We start from the raw sequence: 10,451 nt of genomic DNA, 5'->3' as shown, positions 1-10,451 counted from the left end.
TCAGGTGCGACAAAGAAGGAGCCGTTATTCCACTACTCCACTCACTCCTCAACTATCTATCCGGAATCTAAGGAATCGCCGCCTCCAGGTAACTTCTATATAAACCTACCTCCAACATGGAGAAAGGTAACGAGAACTTTCATCTGAGTACTTACTCATTACGTTCTTGAGAACTCTCTCAAGAACCTTTATTGTTACCTAGGCTGATTTGAGCGTCGGAGGCGGTTCCCCGGCCAAAACTAGGCCGGACCGTTCTTGCTTTCTTTGTATGTGCAGGCATCTCAGTTATTCCAACTTGGTTGGAGAGCTCTTAAGGTGGTCGTCTCAATATCCGACTCTCGAAGAAGTTCTAGACGCAACACTTGGCCTTGTGATTCTCAGACTGGCATTGGGATGTTTACATATACTTGTATTAGGGGCAAGGACATTTCACATGTCTTCTGAAAATTTATATGTTTGTGAGAGGCGGAAAAAATAATAATAAATAAAGAAAGAAAAATTACAGGATTTGTTAGATTTCCTTTTTACAAAAGAAACTACTCGAGAACAAAACTAGTCTGGAAAAATTATAAGAATGGTTAAATTTTATTTTACAAAAAAAAACCACTCGATACATGGATGAACAAAAATAGTCAAAACTTAATCTTAGGTTTACAAAATTAATGAAATGAATAATTTTTCATTCTTTTTGACATTTTACCATTAAACTAATCATTTATTTACCAAAACTTTATTTTCTTACCAAAAAAATAAAAATTATTTTAACATTTTAATATAAGTAAGGGAGGCGGTAGCTAAACCGACGTGTGAATATGTTAACTGAACGGCTCTAAATTTATACCTCAGATCTCTTGACTAAATCTAAATCGTCTAATAAAATTTATATTTTTTTCTCCCATTAGGTTAATTAAGATAACCTTCTATTATCAGTTAATTTTTCAAAAAGAAAAAAAGAAAACACTGCTTGATTAGAGTAACGGTTAAATTTCTTCTTCCTCTGTTTCTTCACCATCGGCTTTGAAAACTCTTTCATATGTGTTCATCAAGTTTGAACTCATTTGATTGCAGTAATTCTTTTGTTTTCGTCTTAAATAAATGAAAAAGAAAATTTCTTTGCGATTTCATGACTATTTTCTTGTTTCTTTTCCATTTCAAAGGATACAAACAAAATATTCCCACATATTTATATTCAATGAATCTCCCACAAAAATAAATCTTTTTTTTTTTCTAAGTCTCTCCAAAAAATCAGTTGTGCTGAACCTATAGAATAACTATATTAGGAAGAAAAAAAACAGAAGAAGAAGGAAAGTGTTGAACATGTAGAATAACTATATTAAAGAAAAAATAGAGGAAGAAAAAAGAAATGTTACCTCCCAATGGACAACTGATGATATTAGATTAAACTTAACTAATTCATAAATAATGAAAGAAAATAAAAAAAAAAACATTGTATTGAACGATTTAGATTTAATTTAACAAATCTAAAAATAAATATTTAGAATAATTCAACTAATTAAATCACACATCCGTCAGTACGCTTTAGCCAATAAAAAAAGCCTAAATAACTGATTATCAAATCATCTGTCTGTTGACTCTGTTCACGGTTTTTTCTTTTTATATATATTTTTTATAAAGCGGTCTCTTCACGTAACAAATAACAATACGTGTAAGAAATTTACAGCAACGTGTCAACAAATGAATGGTTATTTACCCAATCCATGAGGTTTAAACCGTCTAATGGCCTAATGGCTGACGTAGCAGATATTACTTACCCTAGTTCATCTGAAATGTCAATAATTTCCCTTCACATCACCCCTCAAAATTAAAATTAAACCATACAATATTACAATGAGACAACAAAGGGAATTCTACTCATTTTAATTAAATTGGACGGCCTGGATGATTTTAAGAAAAAGTGAGCGGGCCCAAGTGACGTTTCAATGTTCACGAATGGGATTTCAAGATAATGTCATATTTTCTGTGCCGATTCAATTATCTGTAATTGCACCTTCCTTTCTTGTGGCTTCTTAAATATTTTCTCAACACAGCGCTGTCGTCGGATGAGATTTTATCTTTTCCCTCACGCAACTGCATTTCTCTACGCTCTAGAATTTCGTTCTCGAACGACGCTGCTAACCCTAGTTTCCACTATGGCTGGAACCGGAGAAGATCAATCGTCCTTCTCCGTCAATTCTGATGGTTCTGTGCTTGATTCTTCAAAGTCTCAAGTCGACGGTGGCGTTGCAGCCGTAGACGCAGACGAACTCAAGTATGGATTCCAGCGACCTGAAATGTACAAGAGCTCTCTCGCTGGAACTGTTGATCCCTACGATCGTCATGTGTTTCTCTGCTACAAGAATGCCGAGAGCTGGCCTGCTCGAGTTGAAGATGCTGAATTCGATCGACTTCCCAGACTTCTTGCTGCCGGTCTTAAATCTCGCAAGGACGAAATTCAAGGAAAGGTTGCTTCTATATCTTGAATCACTGTCCTTCTTAGTTAATTGCTTATTCCCGAGAGTATTTTTTTTTTTTTTCCTTCAATATTCCGAGCTAGGATATGTGACTGTGTCTGGTGTTTTGGATGGGCAGATTCGTTTGACGATAAGTGAGGGGCGTGATGGAACAGAGTCTTGCAATGGAGATATATTGATCTTTCCAGACATGGTCCGATATAGGTAAGTAGTGGGGAATTTAGCAGCCTTTAGTTTTTGAATAGGTAAGTAGTGGAAAGTATATAGGTTTTTTTACTGAAATTGTCCTATTTTGAGGGTTTTTTATTGATGAAGGGGTTTGACACACTTCGACGTCGACCATTTCGTTGAGGATGTGCTCGTAAAGGGCTCGGCGTGGGTTTCTGGGGCTCCCGAAGCCTTAACCGGCGCTCACATATTCGTTTGCTGTCATGGTAGTCGAGACCGGAGATGCGGTGTTTGTGGGCCGGCTCTTGTCGATAAACTTAAAGAGGAGATTGAATCACGGGGACTGAAGGACCAGGTATTCGTCAGTCCGTGCTCTCACATTGGGGGGCACAAATACGCCGGAAACTTGATCATTTTCAATTCGAATTCGGAGGGGAAAGTTTCTGGTCATTGGTAAGATCTGCGCATTAATTATGGACGCGATTTTTTAGGATAAAGTTATTCCTTGATGAGTTACTCTGAGATCACCTGTTAGACGAGTGATCAATTTTATTCCTTGATGTTTTACAGGTATGGTTATGTTACCCCGGATGATGTTCCCACTTTGCTGGAACAACATATTGGCAAGGGGGAGATCATAGAACGGCTATGGAGGTAAATGTGATCGTGTCTATTCCACTTTTGAGTTTTCTTTTATCCCAGAACTTAAACCTCAGATTTATCTCGATATTCAATGGAAAACAAATAAATGCTGTTTTTCCAGCTTAACTGGAGTTGATGAAGCTATTAATGCAATTAAGGACAAGCTATTAATGCAATTGAGGACATAAAACTTAAGGGAAATGCAAGCGATGTAATACTCCCAAGTATCATCTGATAAAGTGTATCATACCCTGCAGAATGAGATGTTGACCATTTGTAGATATAATTGGATAGGGACAGTCACATATTATGGTTTTCACTGTTGCGTGTTACCTGTAATTACTGTGCTTGTTGAACAAAATTTTATTATGTGCATGGCTTTTTTATCCTTGCATGGGCCTCATACGAAGTTGTGTAGCATATTATCTCTCTGATGTGTTTAGATTGCAAGGGACTTCTGTACTTTGCAGCAGTAGTGAGGAATGCATATGTTACAGTTATACAAGTTAGCTGGATAAGTAATTATTAGTATTGTAACTGGAATTAGTGGGGTATGCTGGGAGCTGGGGACTCTTTCAACTAAGGGGAGATGTGGGTAGATGGTAGTTATCGAAATCGTTTATAATCTTTAAATGGCATAAGCACAAGGATGAAGCCGACCTTGAATCCCTATTAAAAAGATCAAAGAAAAGGCTCATGTGTTCCCCCAGTAATCAATTGTTTAGTTAATTGAGTGATGAGTTAAGCTTCTTCATAATTGATAGATTTCCCCCAATTATCATACTTGCTGTGGAATTGTTAATGCGACATTGCAGATTTCTCATAGCCTTCTTGTTTTGGGAAGTTGCCCACAGCTGATTTGGTTAGTAGATTTCTCCTCCACACAGGTGGTTGGTTCTTAAACATTGTACTGAAAAATGGGCACATCCATACGTGTTTTGAACATTCATTTCTGAGCTTCTGTCCATTGAAGACATAACTTGTTGGTCATATATGGCTTTGGGTTATGGGTCAATGCTCTCAAATTTACACTGAAGCTAACTCAATGTTGGGGTGTTAGAGGACTAATTTAGTTGAATAAACCCAGTGAATTTCAAGAGAACTTGTTGCTTTAGAGTTTTGAGAGAATCTGTTACTGTCCTCCTTGAATTGCACAAACATCTTCCTCCAGCATTTTCACCCTTTGATTCATAATTGATCTGATACATGCACAGTTTGGCTATCTGAAGAAGACACAAATGTTTAGCAGCTGAGAGGATTTACAAGCTACTTAGCTTAATTTGGAGGAATCCGAGCCTCTTTCACTATAGAATTTTGCTGGGTTCAAATTTATCTACATGACTTGTGATATCGTAAATTAGTAGGTACAAAGTTTCAATGTCTCTGTACATCTTCCGCTATTGCCATAGAATCTGTAAAGGTTTGTGCAAAGCTATAAAGTAAGTTCCAATAAAGATGGTAATGTCATTGCCTGCAATAAGGTACTGACATAGTGAGCTTGCCATTTGCTAGAGATAGTGATCCTCTTTTTACTTCATTCATTAGTGTTTGCCCTTGCTAAGAAAGGTGATTTGGGCTAGCCTTTACATCCCTTGGTTTCATTGTCCTTGACAACCGAGGGGTGAGGAATTTTACATGAGTGGTGGGGATTTTGCAATACAGTTATGCTGTAAGTAATTAATAAATCTTCAGGAGTTTTATTATTTGAACGAAGTTACTAGGGGATAAGGGTGATGACTGGTTATAGTAACTATGGATGCATGTGGAACATATGGATTGAGTTCTAACTAGCATTGATCTCGTATGTTGCCTTTTTAAATAAAGCAGATATAGTAAAAATGAATTCCAAGTAATAATGAAATAGAAACAAAAACACATCAAAGCAATATAGAGATTTAATGCGGTTCACACATGAACGTGATGTGTTACATCCATAGGTGAAGAAGAACTTTGAATTGGTATGCAAGAAGATTACAATGGAGATCTCGCAAAACACCCAAAATAGCATTGCAAGTAATAATGAAACAGAAACAAAAACACATCAAAGCAATATAGAGATTTAATGCGGTTCACACATGAACGTGATGTGTTACATCCATAGGTGAAGAAGAACTTTGAATTGGTATGCAAGAAGATTACAATGGCGATCTCGCAAAACACCCAAAATAGCATTGCAAACTCTCACCTAAAATCACAAATTAAAACTCCTCCAAATTCGCAATGACTTTACAAGAGAACATGAGGTACATATAATAGCATTCCAATATGAGAACAGATCATTCAGGTTGCCCACCTAACTATGTTGGAGCAAGTCATCCCGAAAACCAGGTACAAGAATTCAAGTCATACACAATATATATATATATATATATATATGATTGAATTCCTAACTTCTCTTTAAAAGGATTAGACTAGGCTTCCTGAATTAAGCCAACTTCTTCTTCTTTATAATCTCATCTTTTTATATTCTCTCTATTTACTCTTACCGTACATAATGAAATTGTTTAGTAGCATGCAATGTATTACCCAAGCTTCAAAGTATCTGTCTGGATGTTCCTTTGATAATTGAAGCTGGGCAATGATTTTACGATCCTTACTGACATATTTTGATTGAACCTTGTTTGCAAGCAGAGGTTATATACTATTCAATGTTCTATAATTTTACAGGATTGCTTATACATTATTTTCTCTTTTCTTTTTTTTTTCTTCTTCGTCTTTCTTTCTTTTTGTTTTCTTTTCTTTTCTTTCTTTTTTTTTTTTTTTTTTTTTTTTTGGTGTTAATATCTGGGAAGTTTCTATCTCTAAATACTTGTGATGGAGATGATGAAAATTGGTTCCTGGAAAATATCATTCTGCTAAGCTGGTAAGTCTAGGGAGCTAGAAAAATCAGTTCCGGAGCTGTGTTTAAAACCTGCCTTGTGCAGCAAGGACTGACTTGACTTTAAATTTTTATCTTTTTATCTATTAGTTTTTTTTTTTTTTGGGGGGGGGGGGGGGTGACAAATCTAAATAGGGCTCGTGGATTGGGTCGGAATTCAATTCTTTGCCATGGGGACAATATCTGTGCATGATATATGTGCCATGTGTCTCGAGTGGGATCCAATGGCTTAAAAGATTTCAGGGCAGCCATTGGATTTCACTCTGGACATGTGGTGCTTATCTTGGTGCGCTCAGATATTGCCGACATGTCAGTAAAATTAAAATCCAAGTACACATTATACCTGAACTTGATTTGATTACATCATTACAAATCTAGGGTAACGTAATTCAGTGAATGAGCTGTTGGATCCAAGGGTTTCTGTTTTGTCCTTAGATTCAAATGGGACTCTTATATAGATCTTAGGTTATCTCGGACTCAAGCATGGTCGAGACCTGAATTCTGATAGATTGTTTGTAATCATGATAGTATAGGGATTGGCCTGGGCAGAGTGGTCGGTGGACTACATTCGTAGCCTGAGGTCAAGGCATTGAAACAGCCTCCCAGCATTAATTGATGGGGTAAAGCTGGAAATTCCCCCTGGCAGGACTCTGCATGTGCAGTAGCCTTCGGCACGTGGTTCGTCCTTTGTTAGTTTCTTTGTAATTGCTGAGAAAATTGTTCCTTCAACAAAGTAGTTTCTATTTTGAGAACTAATAGTTCCTGTGTAGTTTCTGTTGACTCTCTCTCTCTCTCTCTCCCTCTCTCTCTCTCCTTTTTTGGGGGGGGGGGTTGGGGGTCGACGAATAAATAGGTGTTATACTTACTGGGCAAATACATTCCATCACGATTCCTTTTTCAGAAACCTTGCTTATGACAAGATTTCTCCTTTGTGATTTATCCGGCAAATACATACCATCATGATTCCTTTTTCAGAAACCTTGCTTATGACAAGATTTCTCCTTTGTGATTTATCCGTTTGCTTTATCCTTTGTTATTGGAGATTTTTCTTGGTCTAAAACGTGATGTTAGCGAAGCTGTTTGCTTTAATATTTCTGAGGTTGCTGAAATTCCTTAAAGATGTCCCTGAGACTGAAGCATTGTAGGTGAAGTTATACTAGTTTGCTAGAGACTAACCTCTGTGGTGTCCGTTTATATATTTTCTTCAATTAGGTTTGCAGAGAGCCAGAGATTGCTGGTGGAGAATAAAAATGTGCTTTTTAAACAGACATGAAATTGGAAATCCTGGCTGCTGTGGTGCTTAGCAACCGGGGATTTTATTAATATTTTTTAGCAAGAGCTGACAACTAACCAGATGTTTGGTGGTTAATGGGGGGTCTCATGATAAATTCTTGCTCGTCCAAACAAATGAGTTACTAGGTCCTCTCAATCTACCTAATTGTGGTTGTTTTTTCTTTTGGTCTTTCTTATATATAACTTCTGTTTTTGTCGAGTTGTTGTCATGGGCTTCTTCCTTACTATTGATTCTTGGAGTTTATTGTGGTTTGTAATGATTCAGTGGTGTCAAATATGTTTCTGATGCTTGGATCCATTGCTAACAAATTTTTGTCCCCTTTGTTTGGACCATGTTCTTGTTGTCTAGCCAAGTGCTTACAAAAAACAACAGCTCTTTCTTTCAGTTGTGGGTGGGTGGGTGGGTGGGTGTGGAACCTTTCTTTTCAGTTTGTTCAAATGCTATGTTATTGGTTCAAGATTTTGTTCAACTTGATAATGTATTGGATAATAGCAATTGGTTTCTTTAATGTGAGACAAACAAACAGTTCCAATTTAATTTTACAGGGGTCAAATGGGTTCATCCAATGAAGAGGAAAATAAAGAGGAGCAGAAGGCTCAGGAAAATGGTGTACTGGCTTACGATGGAAAAAACTTGGAAAAGGAGGAGAATGAACCCAAAGAAAGTAGCAGTGAATGGATTGCCAAGGATGGAGCAGGTTGTTGTCAGGGTGCTAATGGGTTTAGTTGTTGTAGGGATGAAAAGGTAGAAGTTAAAAGTGAACCTACTGGGAAGAAACAAAGACAGGGTACAGAGGTGCCCAAGAAGTTTGGCAGTTTAACCGCTTGGGCAGAATCGTGGGAGCAAGGTGATGTCCTTGCAGCAGCAGCTGTTGTCGGAGCTGTGGCATCTATCGCCGTGGCTTATAGTCTCTACCGAAGGTCAGGTTGACATTCGATTTGTTAGTTTGTGCATGTGTGCAAGGCTGGTGAGACCGTGAGATGCTGTAATAATTTCCTGGTATTCTTTTATGGGGGAGATGGGTATGTAGACCTCACACTGAGGAGGATATAGAGAAGATAATATTTTTTTTTTGATCAGTTCAAAAATATTAATCTTCCACATGCGTGGTTGTACGTTTTTTCTTTTCTCTTTTCAAGTATATTACCGTTTATCAAGTATCTAGCAGATATTTTGTGTCAAGTAAGATGATTTGCTCCTGCTGCATAATACATACATGTACGGGTATCCGTGCCAATTTTCATTCTCTTCGTAATTTATTTTTGTAAGTCAGAAGTTTCATTCTATTGTCTTCTTAGGCCCTTTTTGGTATCAATTACATTCTCTATTATGAGAATTTTTTGTTATTTTAAATTATTTGGTATCTATTATCAGTTTTTTTTATTTAAAGTAATAGAAAAGTCTCCAAAATCCATAATACACTTTTTGTCAATTATGGATTATACTCAAAATTTCATTCTCTTCATTTATGAAAAGGTTTATTTAAAATTTTATGGTTAAGTTGAGGGTAAAATAGTCAATACATATATTTCATAAAAAACCATATTTTTTTTCTCTTTTTTCTTTTTTCACTTGCTAACTATCACTTTCTAACAATTTTTTATTTTGACATACTAAATTTATTTTTGACAAAATTCACCAAATCATTTTTCATTATTGACTAATAATGAATTCTTGTACTTATTTCTTTTTAAATTTGCATAATAGAAAATAAAAATTAATACAAAAATGAGGATGAATTACTCCAGATAGAGAAAAAATAATTCCTCTCACAGTGTGAAAATCATCATTTCTTTGTCCAATAGGGTGTGGTTGTGGGTGATTTCCGGCGGGGAGAGGTGGAGGCGGTGGTGGGTGCTTTCCGGCATAATGGTTGAGTCTAGATTTGGGGGTATGGGGGTGTTTGGGTGTAGATGGGGGGGGGGGGGGGGTGTCAATTATGAACACCTCTCAAAGGGTGTTAACTGGTTTAGGACCCAAACGTAATTTTTTGCAAAAGGGTACCTAACAATAGTTTAGAGCTTATTAAGAGACCCCACGTCAATTTTTTTTTTTTCAATGCATTTATCACATATATATACTACACAATTTCGTGTGAGGCCTATCCAAGGATAGACAAGCCATGCACATGATAAAATTTGTCCGACAACCAATATAATTAGAAGTAGCAGGTCATAATTTGTATCCTCTCTTTATTGAATGTCGGATTGATAATCATTAATGAGTTAAAACCATTTGCAAGATGATACCTATCAGTCTTTTAAAAATATTATCAATCGTCTTTGCTAAATTGGCACCAACAAAATGAACCAACACACCCTGAATTTGCATTAAAATCAATGCCAGCATTTGTATGGAACATATCTCTCAATGGGAAAAAAAAACTTACCAGAGATGCAGATCCTGCACGATAGGAATGGAGAAGCATAATCAATCAACAAATCTCTCCATGTGTCCTTTGATCACATCCGACTTGCACTTGCTTTGGACTTGTTTAAAATCATCATAAGAGAACAACACAAGCATTTCGTCAGGAATGTTGGAAGGATGGAAGATGTTGTTTGTAAAAGAAAGAAAATGGATAACCGATCTCTATTTATTGGGACTTGCTGATTTTTTTTTGGGGTAGATTTATTGAATTATGATTTCATTCCACTAAGGTTAACATCATAAAATTATAAGAATTAAAAGCAAATGGCTGAGGGTAGTACTGCAAAGTCACAAGACATTAAGGGTGATTTCAAAATTATGAAAAATTTATCTTAAATATAATATATTTTTGAACTAAATGAGTTCAAATCCACACTTAAAGACTTCGTGAGTTTTTGTTTTTTTATCCCAAAAGCAATAAATTCATCACTCTATTATGTGTTTTTGAGTATTTTGCACCCTGATGCACTACAATTCACTTTTTTTTTTTTTTAGAAAATAGGAGGCTTATGTTTAATGTATGGAGATGCTTGAAGAACGGATTTTTTTTATTTATTGTTAATAATAT

General features: G+C 36.2%; 1 protein-coding gene across 1 annotated transcript; it reads left to right on the top strand.

Moving 5' to 3' along the window:
• The first annotated feature begins 2,027 nt into the window (after positions 1-2,027).
• LOC149020702 (uncharacterized) lies at positions 2,028-8,610 on the top strand. The gene is made up of 5 exons (XM_089148917.1): positions 2,028-2,462; positions 2,590-2,675; positions 2,787-3,092; positions 3,210-3,293; positions 7,999-8,610. The coding sequence occupies exons 1-5, from the start codon at positions 2,061-2,063 to the stop codon at positions 8,381-8,383; spliced, it is 1,263 nt and encodes a 420-aa protein (XP_089005043.1). The 5' UTR covers positions 2,028-2,060; the 3' UTR covers positions 8,384-8,610.
• Positions 8,611-10,451: the final 1,841 nt, after the last annotated feature.

Source organism: Hakea prostrata, chromosome 3 (genome assembly GCF_041222555.1).
Source record: "Hakea prostrata isolate BN-2017 chromosome 3, UWA_Hpros_2, whole genome shotgun sequence".
NCBI lineage: Eukaryota > Viridiplantae > Streptophyta > Magnoliopsida > Proteales > Proteaceae > Hakea > Hakea prostrata.
This window is presented reverse-complemented; position numbering and strand designations above follow the sequence as displayed.

What these genes read in the sequence shown, in the direction of transcription:
- LOC149020702 (XM_089148917.1), top strand. Translation starts at nt 2,061, where the DNA reads ATGAGATTTTATCTTTTCCCTCACGCAACTGCATTTCTCTACGCTCTA. An exon ending in CCAGACATGGTCCGATATAG is followed by an intron (nt 2,676 to 2,786) that starts GTAAGTAGTGGG and finishes TTATTGATGAAG; the next exon opens with GGGTTTGACACACTTCGACG. An exon ending in GGGAAAGTTTCTGGTCATTG is followed by an intron (nt 3,093 to 3,209) that starts GTAAGATCTGCG and finishes GATGTTTTACAG; the next exon opens with GTATGGTTATGTTACCCCGG.